The sequence below is a fragment of the Myotis myotis genome, unplaced genomic scaffold, assembly GCF_014108235.1.
Source record: "Myotis myotis isolate mMyoMyo1 unplaced genomic scaffold, mMyoMyo1.p scaffold_m19_p_16, whole genome shotgun sequence".
NCBI lineage: Eukaryota > Metazoa > Chordata > Mammalia > Chiroptera > Vespertilionidae > Myotis > Myotis myotis.
This window is the reverse complement of record NW_023416320.1, coordinates 15419220-15435941: the sequence shown is the minus strand read 5'-3', so window position 1 is coordinate 15435941 and position 16722 is coordinate 15419220. Positions and strand designations below refer to the sequence as shown.

Below are 16722 nucleotides of genomic sequence, written 5' to 3'. Positions count from 1 at the left end.
TGTAGGTATTGTAAAAAACCAATCCCAATAAATCAAAGAAGAAATTCCTCACTTTCCTACTTAGTGACATGAGACCTTGCCACATACTTTCCAAGGTAAAATATTTGCAAGATGAGTCTCTAGGGAGGGAGCATGATTAACATGTATTTTAAAATCCTCTAATTTAAACTAATTTTAAAGATCATATTTAGTTATTTTGTACATTCCAAAGAAAGAAAGACAATCTAATTATGTTTCTATCATTATGTTCAACTATAGCTAAACCTTTCATGCAGTGCAAGGTTTCAACTGTATCATTCTGCTCTATAAAACTAGTGAGTGAACCACAAATATTCTGAGCTGTGAATTAATTTCCATGAATGTGATTCCACTGAGCTTTGCGTAAAGTCACTCTAAGTGTTTCAAGTTCTGTATTCATTACTTTTACAATTTCATTGGCATTTGAGTGTTGAATACATTTAAAAGTCTAGTATTTCATATAGAAGATAAAACAATTTAATTTCTTTGGAAAGAAACCGTTTTCTCAATTTTAATTATTTCTTCCCAGGCCAGATTGTGTAATTGTTTCCTAAGGATTAGCTAGTTATAGACAAAGAAAAATAGCTGTGTCAAAAAAGATAATTTTTTGTTGTTTCCTACAGTAAAATAATCTTTCTTTTCTTTTATTTGACAAAAGTCCGGTGATGCTCTGGCAAATGCCTCTGCTCTTGCAAAACTGACTCCTAGAAGTGATTCTGGAAGATATTATAATCATGGGGGAAAGTGGTGGATGATCCTTTACCCTTCTATGTGGAATCGCAGTATAAGCATTATTGTGTGCCCAAAGTGGACCAGGCACTAGAGAGAAAAGTTCAAGAGGATCACAGTCCAGGGCAGAAAATAAATGTATTGTATAAGAAATACCATTCCGGTGATAGAAGCTTTTCCTGGAAGATCCTCTGGTTAAATCCCTCCTGATAGGCCAGTATTACCTCCCTCTCTCAGCCTCCACAATTACCTCACCATATAATAAATGGTCTTTTCTTTCTGCTGGGAAGATAACAGAATTATCTTGTTATAACTGTTATCTGTTTCCCTCAACTAAGTCATAATAACACCTGTGTGCACTTGCCCAGGGAGCGGCAAATATTAAAGAATATATATAAAGTTAATTTGCTGGAATAAAGTTGCCATTAGAGGAGAGAGGGGGACCTGCCCGCTTCACTTGCCACCAGTGAGATGATAGCGTTTGCTCTGATTAGAGCCCCATATTCTACTCTGGAAGAGGGAAGATAAAGGAATGGAACCATCCCCTACTCCCTCCCCTTAAAGCAGGGACCAAAACCCTGTGTGACCAAAACCTTCCAAAATAGGGGCCCCTGAACAGGAGGAAGAGGAGCAGAAGGAGGTCAAGAAGGAGGAGGAAACAGAGGAGAAGGAAGAGAAACCATTTCTTCAACACAGAACTGATACCAACGTGAGTCATATCTGGACATGCTTGAATATAGATTGGGATTTAAAAAATTGAAAAGGTAGTGAAAAAAATCCCTATAAATTAATGTGTACCTGTTGATGTCCTGAAATATCCATCTTATTGCTTCTTTTATTATATATTTTTATTGCTTATTTGAAAAGAACTAAAAGTATGTTTATTCCAGAGAGAAGAGCCATGTCAGGTTTTGTCACGCACCTAAGACAATGCTGTAATTCAGGGTTTCTCAAAAGCAGCACTATTGCCATCTTGGCCAGGTAATTCTTCCTGCCTGTGCATTTCAGGATGTTCCACAGCATCACTGGTCTCTAGCCACTACATGCTAGTTGCAACCTGGAGTCATGTCAATCAAAAATGTCTCCAGACATCTGCCACATGTCCCCCAAGACGTAAAACACCCCTTGATTGAGAACCATGGCTGTAACTAATGTGCAGTACAAGGTAGGGTAGAGACATTAGCAATAGTGCCTGGGAACATTAGGAAGGCTTCCCAAGCAGTGTGATATTAGGTTGAGTTTTCAAGGGTGAGCAAGGATTTGTTCAGCAAGCCCAATGAAACACTTTGCCCATGAATATGTTTAATTGGAGATCTCAACATTGAAAACACTCGGGATCAGTACTAGCCATTCCTGGACCAATCGATTCTACCAATTGTACAGTATGGCAGCTCTGCCATGCTGTCTTTCTCCACCAGAACACATTCGGGACATTTTGCAGAACTGAAAGACAGTACAATGCAACAGTGGCTCAATCACTAACCAGCTAATTAGCTATGTGGTCTTGGAGAGTCACCCAACTCTTAGGAGTTTCAGTGCCCAAGTTTATAAAATGAAGGTGTTCAATTAGTAGATGACCTCCAGGGCCCATTCAAATCAAGAAATTCTTTGATAAATCTTTCTTGTTCCTTATGGTAATCTCTCTGCTCATTAAAATGGACACCCTTGATGTTATATTGATTTGCAGTGGGCACTAATCAAAAAGCAGTCCTAATAAGTTGGGTACTGATTAGAAATGCATCCTGAGTTTTCAAGCCCCTCTGGGGGAAACTTTTCAGATTCAAAGGAGAAAGATCCCAGCATTATTGCACTCACAGTGAATTAAGCTGCTCAGGATTGCATCCATTTCAAAGAGTTACAACCTTCTCATGTCACAAATGTACACAGATATCATATCGATATACTTCAAAAGTCCTGAAATGAAGAGAGCAAGGAAGAGTCTGGTTCAATACATAAACCATAGTCTTCAGATACCTTTTCGTCGTAGACTTTAGTTTTTAAAGCAGTTGCAGGTTCACAGCAAAACTCAGCAGAAAGTAGAGTTCCCACCCACCCGGCATGGCTCAGTGGTTGAGTGTCGACCTATGAACCATGAGGTCACGATTCGGTTCCTGGTCAGGACACATGCCCAGGTTGCGGGCTCGATCCCCAGTGTGGGGCATGCAGGAGGCAGCCAATCAATGAGTCCCTCTCATCATTAATGTTTCTATCTCTCTCCCCCTCGCCCTTCCTCTCTGAAATCAATAAAAATATATGGGAAAAAAGGAAAATAAAATGTGTCTTGAATGGTTTCTCTAGTAGTAAGAATGGATGAGCTGATGTTCATTTATACTGTTTCTACTCTTTATCATGCACTGTGAGACCAGCTAGAATTATGTGTATGGACAGAAGCCATGAAAAGATTTAGTAATCAACTATCTAAGAGGTCAAAAACAGAAATCATATGGAAGCTGTGACTCAGAACGGAAAATATTGTCCAAGTTAAGTAGAGAAGTAGGAAACGGGAGGCAAGCATGGCAGCTCCTCCAGCTCCCCTCTGAGGAAGCAATATGGTCCTAAAGGGACTTGGCAAATTGTTTTGAAGCTGTGCACAGCAGGAACACTGTTTCTGTTTAGGTTCAATGTCATTTAAATTGGCACATCTATCAGGTGATGACCCTATCCTATAAAAAACTATCAAGCCTTATTTATCCTTTCCAGGAAATTACTCCCCTATTTGCCCCAGTCTTCTCTAATAACTTAAACTGTTTAAGATAATGGCTAGGTTGTAAGATTTTTTAAAAAATTGATTTCAGAGAGGAGAGGAGGGGGAGAGAGAAATAGAAACATCAATGATGAGAGAGAATCATTGATCTGCTGCCTCCTGCAAGCCCTAAACTGGGGATCAAGCCTGCAATCCGGACATGTGCCCAGACCAGGAATTGAACCATGACTTCCTGATTCACAGGTCAATGCTCAACCACTGAGCTAAGCCAGCCAGGCTAGGTTGCAAGATTTTAAACAACCTCATTCTATAGCTCCTTGGTTAAAGAATATGCAGTACCCTCTGTTACTAATTATTAAAAATGATGTCAAATCAATAATGCCATCACTCCATACCATAAGCCATGTGTTCTATATTTTTGGCACTACCTTATGACTTGATTTCCATTCCCATGCGAACTTTCTATAGATTCCCTAGATCGAGCACTATTTCCTCACATCTCTTCCTTTCTGACCTTGCTTATGATGCAACTTAGCTGGAAAAAGCCCTCCTCTTTTTACCAACCCAGCTCAGAGTTTATCTTCTCCAACTATCTATTAGACATCCTCACTTAGATGTGTTAAAGGCAACTCAGGTTCAACGTTTTCAAAACCAAGCACAGGAATCCTTTTCCCCATTCCAATCAGACTCCACTGTCCTCTACCAGAATGAATGGACTCATCCTCTGGTCTGTTACATAAAGCAAACACACACGTGGGGCAAGAATTTCCTATGTGGAGGAAATCCTCTGTGCAATGGGGGAAATTCATTCTCACTTATGACTGGGGTTAGGCATCCACTGATCATTCGAAAGTCCTGAGATCGTACTAGGCAACAGAGCACCCTCAGGGCCCACTGCCTTCTATAAGTGACGCATTCAGCTTAGCACCCATTGCCCTTGTACTCTTCAGGTCTTGCAGCTCTGCTGTTTGTATGTCATCCCTGGGACAGGAAATTCTTTGGTGAGGCTGGGAACCCTGTGGGGTACCCTGTAGCTGCCCTACCTCTGGGGCAGTGCTAAGGAATCATATAAAGGTGCCACTACCCTCAATGTTTGATTGCTATTCCCGAATCACTGATTTGCAGGTTACATTTTCCTTTTTTAACATTTTCTATATTTAAAATTTTTATTTTTATAACATTTTTATTATTGATGCTTTAGCCATCAGAGATTAGTGTTTGGAAAAACACTAACAAGAAAAAAACAACAACCAGGATCTAAAAATATCTACATGCTAAGATTTTTTTTTAAGTTTTGAGTTTGTAGATTTCAAAAGAATGCAGAAATGTATTTCTACTTCATAGGAAAATAACCGGTGATGAAGAATATTTGTTAAGGTAGATGAAAAACTAAAGCAATACAGACCTGACATGTCATTTTAAATAGAGCACATGTTTATATTGCTTACATCTCAATATTTATTACTCCAAAAGTATTTTAAAGAAGAAACATTTTCCCCTCATGACTCAAGTTAAGGGGCACTGGCATCATTTTAATGAGAATGGCTTATTATTTATTTATACTACCATATGCATAACACCACATACATAAACTCTTGGCAATGCATGCCCCACTTTGGATATTAACCCTGGCAGAATCAGATAGAGAGTAAAATGTTAAATTATTTTCTCATCAAATATAACGTATTTTTAACTTTATATTATAGAAAGTGTCAAATATACACAAGAGTAGGGAAACAATATAATGAACCCTCCATGACTCAACAATTATCAACTTATCACACCACACATCTACACCAATTATCAACTCATGGCCAATCTTGTTTTATCCATACTACCATTCACTTTCCTCAACTCTAATTATTTTGTAGCAAATCTCAGACTTCCTAAAAGTTGAATGTTTACATTGCTTTCAAAGGCCAACCCAATACGAGATTAATGTTAAACTTAAGTAGTAACATGTCACTTTCAAGCCCTAGCTGATTTGGCTCAGTGGAGAGAGCATCAGCCTGTGGACTGAAGGGTCCCAGGTTCAATTCCAGCCAAGGGCATATGCCTGGGATTGCGGCTTGCTCCCCAGTAGGGGGCATGCAGAAGGCAGCCAATCAATGATTCTTTCTCATCATTGATGTTTCTATCTCTCTCTTCCTCTCCCTTCCTCTCTGAAATCAATAAAAATATATTTTAAAAAATGTTACCTTCAATATAATAACACTGATTTTGCTTTCTTATACAAAAAGTAGAGTCATAGGCACAAAGTTGGCAGTCTCCTACAGAGAGTATTTTTAGAGGCTCCAAAAGATCAAATGATCACAAATCGATCATTTAATTCTACCTACTGTCTGATAGTGACAGAGGCATTTCCCAGGATTAAGGCATTCTCTTTAAAGGTCCTTTGACAAAATACACATAGGTTTCGCAGAAGGGAAAGTGTAAGAAGCCGCCCAGTCAATCGGTTTTTTAAGCTATACAGATGATAAGTCTCCTCAGTGGGACAGAGAGACATGGGAGATAACCTCCCTGAGACAGTGATGAGGGGATACTGTGGGATCTCTAAGGAGAAGGAAACACAAGAAGCAGAGAATACCCAGTAGGAAAGTCAGAGATACCAAAAATCACCTTTGCTAAATAACCTCACAATTTTGTCCACATTCCTTTTGATTTTTCTTGGTCAACAAGGAAGAAAGCAATCATAAGAAATATGATTGAGTCATTTTCAAGTGGAGCTACTAAAGCTAGGCTTTGAAGAGGCTAGTCACTGAAAGTTCTAGTGACTCATTCACTTAAGACCGAACTGTATTGGAGAGTCTTGTGTGTGATTCTATACGGCGAATCAATACATATTGACTTATAGAAGCATTTAGGCCTGCTGAAATTCACAATTTTATTACTAGGACCATCAGCAAATTAACCATTTTTGTTTTTCAATAGGTAAATTCTTCTGAATTATTTATTCTGCGTATATTATCACGATTAAAAATTTCTGAAGAATAGAAACATAAATAGACAGTATGTGCAATGGTTATGAACTATACAACCAGGGCCTGATACCTGGGTCCGAAGCCTCGCTGTGTGACCTCTTGGTATCTCAGTTTCCGCATGGATAAAATGGGAAATAATCTTCTCTCTTAGGAATGTTATGGGAGATTAGTTGAGTTAATATATGAAAAATGTTTACCAAAGTGCTTGGCACTGCTCCCCACCAACCTCCCCCAAGCCCAAGGTATAAATTCCAGGAAGGGTGGTGTTATTTTTGTTCATTAATGTATCCCCAGTGCCCAATATTGGCAAAAAAACCCAAACAATTAATATTTGTTTAATAAATTAAATGTAAAACTTTAATTATCTATTATAGAGAACATTTTAAACATAAACGTGCATTACTTATTACAACATTAAAGAACACATGCTAAACAATCCTGCTGAAGTAGAAAGTGTAATTAAGTTAATGTGGAGAAGGAAGACATTACTGATTCTGAGGCTGCTGCTTCTATTCATGACGGATACATTTGTAAAGCCAAGAGCAAATGAAGCTAATCCATCTCTAAAAGGCAGTGATGCCCCAGAGATTCATCCTCCCAGTTACATATCTGGAGCCATATGTCATCGAATATTAAATATTAGCTTTATTGAGATTGAACTTTTGCTTCTTTCCAGGAGATAAACTCAATTTTCATATCAGGCCTATATTAGAAAATAAGTGGGAAATGAGGGTGATTAGCCTCTCACAAGCCTTCCAATCAGATGGGTCATTCAATGAATTACTCAATAATAATTAAAAATGGCAATTAAAATCTCATTTAGACTCTATAGGCAGAGACATCTCAGTAGGTAGATAATATTCAGTTTATTAACAAATACCTTGCTTTCTTATGAGAAAACACAACCAAATAGGGAGCTGCTTCATTTCCCGACATTGACAGTCTATGGGATGTTTCACACAATTTAACTTATCCCGCATATATAGCGTTAAAACATTTACACGGGCATTTTCCCAAAATGATTTTAATTCTTTCTTAACTTTTTTTGCACATAGAAGGCACTGTTTGACTAAACTTTATGTTGGATAATTTAACCTTTCTATAATTACTCATTACCAAAATTAATTTTTTGCTCTGTGTTGTAATATAGAATTTTGAAAGTTGTCCTACTAAAGGATCCAGAATGCTATGGGAATAAAGAAGGGGTCTACAGTGGCCCCTCACTTCAGAGCCACATGGCTCTGATTTTAGATCGAGGACATTCAACAATCATTCCCATCTTCCAGGAGCTGCATATGAACTTGAAAAGCTAGTTCTTTAAGGTTCAAGGCTATCCCAGGAAGAAACTCCTGATTTGAGTGAGAGCAGAAGGGTTTTGTTGGCAAGAGGACTTCTGCAGCCTAAAGAATTTTACAATATCGTCTTCCCAGCCTAGCTCATTGGTCTAAGCTATTAAAGTAGTGTTAATGTAATTAAGCAGGGAAGCCTTTAAACTAAGGTGACTCTAATGCCTTAGTAGCCTAAGAAAGCAACCCAAAAATCTAAGTCAAAGCTATTGCACAAGAAAGTGAAATTTAAGCACAACCAATAACAAACATCCAGCAAGGCCTTCCCAATAAGGCAACTAACTGCTTAAGCTATAGCCAGTCAAATACTTTATTTGCTTTGCTTCAGCATCTTGTCTGTAAAAATCTTGCCCATATCTCCTGTCGGGGGAGCACTCCTAACCGCCTTCAGTGTGGCACTGCCCCACTGCAACCCTTGTGTGCGCAGATAAACTCTTGAAAATAATAATGTGTTTCAGTTAACCTTTCAATTGTAGGAACCTATGAACCTCAGGGTGTAAGAAAGGGAAATAATGGCATTTCTTGATCGATGCTTCTCTGTCTCTGGATCTGTTTTTGTTCATCAGTTTATGTTGTTCATTATAATCTGCACATGAGTGAGATCATGTGACATTTATCTTTCTCTGACTGACTTATTTCACTTAGCATAGGGCTGCATGTCTTCGAAGGACTGACCCAAATGCACAGGCCTGTGATGGAGTCGTCATTGTTCTAGCAATTGCTACAGGATTAGCCAAGTATTTTATTTACATCTGGGCCTTTGAGTAGTTCCCGTGACTGGGGAAATAAGAATTATAATTTATCTTCTTTACTCTTACAGTGAAACCCCTACCTTTTACATCTTGATAAACTCCCTGTATTTGCCAGTATTACATCTTCCTCCCCACCTTGCAATCTGTTGTTTATAATTTGTTATGGTCTGGAAAGCCACAATCTTGGATTTCTAATATTGAATCTACAATAAAAGTAGTTTTTGCCTGAGGGTTTTGCCTACAGAAGGCATATGGGCAACAGATATTGCTGTATTTACTTTACGATGTAAGAGAATTGTATTTTATTGTTTTGAAAGAACTTTAAATTTTACATTTCAATTACAGTTGACATTCAATGTTATTTTGTATTAGTTTCGGGTGTACAGCATAGTGGTTAGACAATCATATAGTTTATAAAGTGCTCCCCTACTATTGCCAGTACCCACCTGGCACCATACATAGTTATAAAATGTAAGAGAATTTAAAAATTGATTTTTGGTCTGTAATGTGTTCCAGGATGGCTAAGATTGCAAAATAAATTACCTTGAGATGAATAAGGTGTTACTGTAAATGGATTTAGAGGCCCTGAGTCACCAGCTGAGTGCTGATCTGATGCATACCGCTCAAGTGCTTGATCAGAATGGACACTTTCCGAGCAAACTCATCCCTTGGAAAACTGAGTGCGCTTGTAAGATTCATCTATTGAATGTGCCCTCCAATAATCTAATTGAAATTAAATTGTAGGAAAGCCTACAAATGTTATTTCTGTTTTTGTTTTTATTCTTGAGATTTTCCATGTGGGGGGAAAAAAAGTTACTTTGAGTTTTTCTTATGACCCTTGGGGTTTCCCATTATCTGCTAAATATTCCTATGCCTTCATACTGTTGCTTTTAAAAAGGTTTACAAGTAAAGTAAAAGCTAGAACAATAACCTCAGAGAAACACCCAACAATCTCAAAAGAATGACTTTCCCTCTCCAGACTCATGAGAACAGTAGTACGGGGCTCCTCCCAGCACAGACTGGACAATGTAATTATGTCTAGATACATAGAGAGAAGTGCTATGGAATTCCCAGTCACTGTTGGGTAGTAATTGCTGGGTTAGTGTTACAAACTTGCACTAACAAGTGACTAGAAAGAATGGGTGGCCTGTGGCAGCTGTGACCCTTGCTATTTGTCATGTACTCCTTACACTGTATGTAAAATTATGCTTCAAGGATGGCTACTCTCCAAATTAAGTAGTTTTATATGTCTTTACTGGAGGCCCAATGCATGAAATTCATGCAGGAGTAGGCCTTCCTTCCCCCGGTTGCCAGTACCAGCTTCCCTCTGGCACCCGGGATCCGGGCTTCCCTCACAGCCCTGCTTCATCTGGACGTACGGAAGGATGTCCGGTCTAATTATCATATTACGCTTTTATTATTATAGATTCTTACTTAGATCTGTGAGGCATAGCATTGATGACCATTCTCATCTTGTTAAAGCTATTTCTGTTTTTGTACTTAGCTCCTAATACAATTTCCTAACTTGGACCAGGATCCCTTTACTAACTTCCAAACAATCCATTTCTAGCTTTATATTTCAGGTATTCACTCCTATTTTCGGGGTTACTGAAGCAGCCTTAAGACTATTCTTCTTTCTGTCTCTTCCTCATCCCCAATAGTCCAATTTACCAATTTCATATTAATCCTCTTAAAAGCACCTTTTAGTCCAGCCAGTGTGGCTCAGTGGTTGAGCATGGGCCTATGAACCAGGAGGTCAGGGTTCTATTCCTGGTCAGGGCACATGCCCAGGTTGTGGGCTCGATCCCCAGTAGGGGGCAAGCAGGAGGCAGCCAATCAATGATCCCCTCTCATCACTGATGTTTCTGTCTCTCCCTCTCCCTTCCTCTCTGAAATCAATAAAAATATATTTAAAAAAGAGCCTTTAAAAAATCTGCTCAAAAACCATGAGCCTCTCTACACAAGAGAAGACTATGTCATTAGTTCTTTCTAAGCTTCTCTCTCCCTCCATATCTTCTTCTGTTTCTCTGCCTTTCCCTTCACCCCAGCTAAACTTGCAGATCACAAAATCATCCTGCCCTTCTCAAGGACTGTTCACCACCAGAGATACCCACCCTTCCTTTAAGTCTCAGTACAATTTCTAACATCACCTGGATCTGGGGGGGGGGGGTGGCGGGGGGGGGAAGACAGGAGAAGAAAAATTAAAGGCCAAAGATGAGAAAAAAAATCCATTATTGCTTCTTCACAATTGAGGGTATTAACATAGCAAGCAGGGCTTTTTGGAGCCCTTCTTAATTGTTTAGGTTCCTTATTCCTTAAGACATGTACATTAATTTTTGTATGAGACACATTATTTCCCAGAAATGCAATGCTTTTTATGAGATGGCTAACTCAGCAAAGAAGAGATAACTTCTGTTGAAAAACTGGCACAGGGAAATATATGAAGAATCTCCTCCCTACCCCATCCTGCTCCTTAATCTTAAAAATCAGAGAACTTTAAACTTGAAATGGGCCTGCTAGTCCAATTTTCTAATATTGGAGGAACACCAAGGGTCAGAGAGACCCTTGGACTAGTACCCCTTTAATAGACTTGAAGCCCTCTGCACTAAGCAGGGTTCTTGCTCACAGGAATGTAATCCGGCTAGTTTAAGTAGAAAGAATTTTATGACAGGGTAGTAAGAAGTTACATAAGCTCCCAACACAACACAAGAATGTTCTAGAGGAAATCTTCTTTTTTTTTTGAAAATATATATTTATTGATTTCAGAGAGGAAGGGAGAGGGAGAGAGAGAGAGAAACATCAATGATGAGAGAGAATCATGGATCGGCTGCCTCCTACACACCTCACAATGGTGTATAAAACCCACAACCCAGGTGTGTGCCCTGACCAGGAATCCAACCATGATCTCCTGGTTCATAGGTCGATGCTCAACCACTGAGCCATGCTGGCTGGGCTTGAGGAAATCTTACTGTTGCTGCCACTGCCCCCACTCAGCAGCTAGGATGCCAACAACCAGACTAGCAACCACAGAAGAACCTAATGCCTTTGCTGCTTTTCCTACACTTCCACACACTTCAAGTCTTGGACAATTGATTCTGCTGGACAGAGGCCAGAGTATGAGTAAAACTCTAGCTGCAAGAGAGTCTTGAAAAGGTGCTTTCAGAGTTTACAGCCTCTTTAGTACAAGAAGTATGCTGCAAAGCGGGTAGACTGGGTTTCAAATGAACCAGTCTGCTGTATCTACCCCATACACTCATCATAAACATATGAGTTTGCTTCTGTCATGGATAACAAACTGGAAAATGAAGCCCCTGCTAAGGTTCAAATCACATTTCAGACACTACTTGCATAACCTTGGACTGTCACTTCTTACCTGTGCATTTATTTTGTCTATAAAGGGGATATTTGTGATTCTTAACTCCCCAGGGTAGCGTGAGGATTGAGTGCATTGAAATATAAAGCGCTGGGAACACTGCTTGTCACATACTATATGCTCGATAAATGTTAGTTATAATTACTTCTAGGACATTGTGGCTTTAAAAAAAAATGTACTCTGAACTAAGATCTATGGGTATGTTTATCAGAAAACCAGTTATATGAATTACAACAAATAGGACATAGGATCTTTGCAAAGTACTAATGAGAATTTTCTCTCTAGACTTTTTGCCAAGTTGCTTTTGGAACATTGCTTCTAAAAAATGGAAAGAAACCTGTCATCAACCTGCCTCCATTTAGGTACCTGTCACAGCCTATCACTGCTCTCCTGGGTCAGGTAATGAGAGCTTTCAGACACCTTTCTCCATTGACGGAATTGCACAGTCCTGCTCCAGGATGTTAAATTTGAGTTCTGAACAAAAATCTATATTCTATCCCTGAAAAAAAAATACACCGAGTCTAGACTGAAACTAATGCCAGAAATGACATGCTCTTTCATCTGGTTTCCAGTCATAAATTGAAGGACAGTAAAACCACCACAAAAGCTTTCAACCCCTCTTAGTAACTTAGACAACGAAATCTCCATCTGTATAGTACAAGAAAGGAAACGAATTTAGGGCCAGCCCGAAGTCAAAAGCCGCCCTGGATTTTGTGTATTAGCTAAAACAGCTCCTCCTGCCATTTCTGGAGCAGCTCTGCTTATTAGAAAGTTCTTTCACATGAGGCCTGAAATCTGTCTGCTGATTTGAGCCCACTGGCGGATTCTGCTCACTGGTACTCTATGAAATCACTCCCCCCGCAACCCCCCACCCCCACCCCCGACACAGAGCGTTGCAGTTCTGGGCGAGCCGTCAGCCAAGGACGCGCAGCTGCTTAGACGAGATGGAGCAGGGCGCTGTCATTAGGACATGGGCTCGCAAACTCCCTCTTCCTCACTCTGCAGGCTCAGGGAGGTGCCTTAACCTCTCTATGCCCAAATTATTATCTGTAAAATGGCTGACAATAATTATCCCTACCTCACTGCATTGGGAGAACAGTATAGAAGACGATGTAACGAACATGGGTTATTCTTAATGATGTCATCACTATCACCATCATCACAGACTCCAAATTGTCCTTAGAGCTAACTAACACTTATTAATTGAAACGTCCCTCTGAGAAAAAGTTCTGTTTTTAGATAAAAAACAGGCAGGCTTCATTTTGTCAGTCTCTTCCTCTGCGATCCTTAGAAGTTTGTACCTGTCCTCTGCATATGATTTAATTCCTCCCAGCAACCAGTGAAGAATTCTCCCTTGCCGGTTTGTTTGTGCTCCATACTTCTACTAATTCCACTTATTACAACAGGTATTGACTTTATGGACATATAAAATTCCCAGGTCTTTCCTGAGGAGCTTCTATTATGCCAAGTATCTCTCCTTCTATAGTTTATGGGTGACTTTTTTTATCCTAAGTGTTACATGATAAAATAATTCTGCTTAGGGGCAACTTTGACATGGCTTGTGTGATTTATGGGTTCAGACCCTTTAAGAAAATAGGATAAACCAGATAAAATGATCCCCATGGTACTGAAAAGTCCAATTACCTATTCATGTCCTCCCCTGGACTATGAGCTATATGAAGCCCCAGTGCCAGTCTTGATCATCTACTTATCTTTTGACCCAAAGTGTGCACTTGATACATGGTTAACTGCTAACCTCTGTGCAGTACATAAATGATCTCCCCCTTTGTTTTAATCAACCATGTGTAAGACGATCTTGATATATTTGCAAAAATGGCATCAATTTATTCATCATGCAGTCTTTCAAACAATGCATGACAAGGCCCGCATGTGGTTTATAACCAATGTTTCAGGTTAATGCAATCTTGTAGCTGCCTAGAGGATGTAATACATGTCATCAACAACACTTTCCCAAACTAATACAGCATGGCTGATTACAGATACTGAAAACAAATTTAGACGTACAGAAGCCAATGATGTTAACTATGTAAAATGTATGGAGGTTTTATGTGAATTTAAAAATAACCCTCATTCTATAACCTAATTCAAATTCTAGTTAACAGTGTTCTTGCCTCATTTTACACAACAACTCAAAAGATAACAGCTGCTTTTTATAATCCTTTATTATTAATAATGGGAAAACATGATTTCCATTAAAATAGACACATTGAAATGAAATGAAAATGCTTTTCAGAGATATGGTTATCAAACTTTCCTTCCTCATATCAGACTCCCCAACCTCATACACCACCAAAACACACACACACACACACACACACACACACACACACACTCACACACCCAATCCACTGTAGTTCACAGAACTAGAGTGGAGAATTTGGAATAGGGAAGAAAATAGAAGATTGCTGGGACCCTATGGCAGGGCTGGGCTGTGGGACAAAGTGCTATAATCATAATCCTGGGTCACATAGAGAAGGAGGCCAAGGCCCCAGCAAGTGAATTAATGCTACATATTCCACCTGAATGTTTTAAACATTAAGGAATCAGAATCATTGTTTTAACTTGTATACAAAAAAATATGGTCCAAAGTTTATGTCAATTGGATTCAAAAGCTAACAGTTAAAGAAGCATGACCTTATAGGCTGACAATGTTCCCCTCTTCTCAAAAACAAGTTAAAAAAACAGCTAAAACTGTTAGTTAAATATTATTAGAGAGACCTCCTGCATGTCAATTACACCCAAGTCATGGTTTTTGGCAGTCACACTATAAATCTAGACTCCAGAGAGACAATTTTATACCATCTGTTCTCAAACTTGAGCATACGTCAGAATCAGCACAGGGCGCGATCAAACACAGATTGCTGGGTCCCACCCACCCTCCGGACTTCTGACTCAGTCAGGTGGAGGTAGAGCCTCTACGTTCCCGAGTGATGTTGATTCTGCTTGCCCAGGAACCAACCTCACTTTTTTAAAAAATATATTTTATTTTATTGATTTTTTTAAAAACGGAGAGGGATAGAGAGTTAGAAACATCAATGAGAGAGAAACATCGATCAGCTGCCTCCTGCACACCCCCCACTGGGGATGTGCCCACAACTGAGGTACATGCCCTTGACCGGAATCGAACCTGGGACTCTTCAGTCTGCAGGCCGATGCTCTATTCACTAAGCCAAACCGGTTAAGGCCCAATCTCACTTTTAAGAACCTCACATTGTTCCTTACTAAGCTATTTAGTTTTCTTGTGGTTTTACTTAGGGCTAATTTACCCTGATTGGACCAAACATAGTCATACTCCAAAATCAAAGGTGCTATATAAACCATATGCTAGGTTACAATTGCTTTAGTAGAAGAATTTCTCGATTGAGAAAAAGTTATTGCTGAAGAGAGTGGGGTACTGAATGAGGCCAACTCCTGAGCTTGAAATGAATTGTGCAACTTACGCAGTGCAAGGTCAGAAAGAAAGTTAGACACCAATGAATCAGATTAATGCCAAAGACATGGAAGAGAGATCAATCAAGTTTTGTTCCTGAGGACAACCAGATGACAGGCACTAGGGCACCCCTGTATCATAACTGGCCCTCAGTTCCTGAGCCACATTCTCAGCTCTTGTTCAGCTCAAGAACCCCTGACACTTTCTTGCGCAGCTGTTTCTGTAGTGCAGTGAGCTTTACTGTGCAGCTTAGATTCCTATCTTCATTATTTCAGAACTATTCCTATAATAACATGTTCCAACTTCAAAAAGAGTGGGTAGCTTTCCTTGAAAGTCCAAGGAACAAATTTTTTTTTTAAAAGACCTTAATTGTGACAGGTTGATGGGCTAGCTCTAACAAGATGATATTTAATACAGATATTTGCTTATGGTTAACCTCTAGCTCACATTTGATAACCACATAAAACCGGCAGAAACAAAATAGGTCAAAATAAAACACAATTAGCTCTTGTACTTACTAGAGGCCCAATGCACAAAAATTCGTGCAAGAGTAGGCTTTCCTTCCCCCGGCTGCCAGCACAGGCTTCCCTCTGGCACCCGGGACCCAGGCTCCCCTCCTCCTGCTGCCGGCAGACACCCGGGACCTTGGCTGGCTTCACCCCGGCCCCCAGCTTCCTCAGGAAGGACATCCGGAATGACGTTCAAAAGATGTCCAATCTAATTAGCATATTACCCTTTTATTAGTATACATAGTAATATACAACCAGAAGGTAGCAGTCCCGGACAGCAGTAGGTCAGCCTATACCTGGTTTTTGTGGTCAGTTATTACCATGGTTTCAGCAGACGCAAAACCAAAGTAAGACATGCCCAAGGTAGAGCAGAAAGGTCTAGAAATCATTTAACTGAGAAGAGGTTAAATGAATCAACATGTTTAGTTTGAGAAAGGGAGAGGAGGGGAAGAGGATAGCTTTTATCTAATAATTTTAGTGCAGTCCCAAATAACATAAACTACAAGACAGACAATTCCACAGTCTAAATTTGGGAAACCCAGATGACTGGGTTAGCACATAAAACACATAGAACACTGCCTGCCCTTCATGCGCTCAGAAATGTTTGTTGAATGAATTGACCCAATAAAGAATTTTTAGAGCACCGAAATTATTTATCTATTGTTTAAATGATTGCCTCTCCAAATAACTTGACTGTGGCATTAGTGTTCTTTATCAGACATTTGGGGAAATGTATTAGACAGAGAATATATGGTGCTATGTAAAAATTTAAAAGTAATGATTAGTGTAGTAGTCTCAGATCTAATAGAGGTAAAAACTGATAAGAATTAGAAGAGCCACCCTGACCGGTTTGGCTCAG

The 16722-nt window shown here is 39.6% G+C and overlaps 1 protein-coding gene across 4 annotated transcripts in view; it reads right to left on the bottom strand.

Moving 5' to 3' along the window:
* Nucleotides 1-16722, bottom strand: part of OXR1 (oxidation resistance 1) — a 311945-nt gene that overhangs the window by 218354 nt on the left and 76869 nt on the right. For 3 of the 4 annotated variants that reach the window (XM_036338045.1, XM_036338049.1, XM_036338051.1), the window contains exon 1: nucleotides 6503-6567. The exons of the other annotated variant lie outside the window; for it this stretch is intronic. In XM_036338045.1, the coding sequence (XP_036193938.1) occupies nucleotides 6503-6552 (50 nt within the window). In that variant the 5' untranslated portion in view covers nucleotides 6553-6567. Of the gene's footprint in view, nucleotides 1-6502; nucleotides 6568-16722 lie in introns of those variants that run through there. 4 annotated transcript variants of the gene reach the window in all.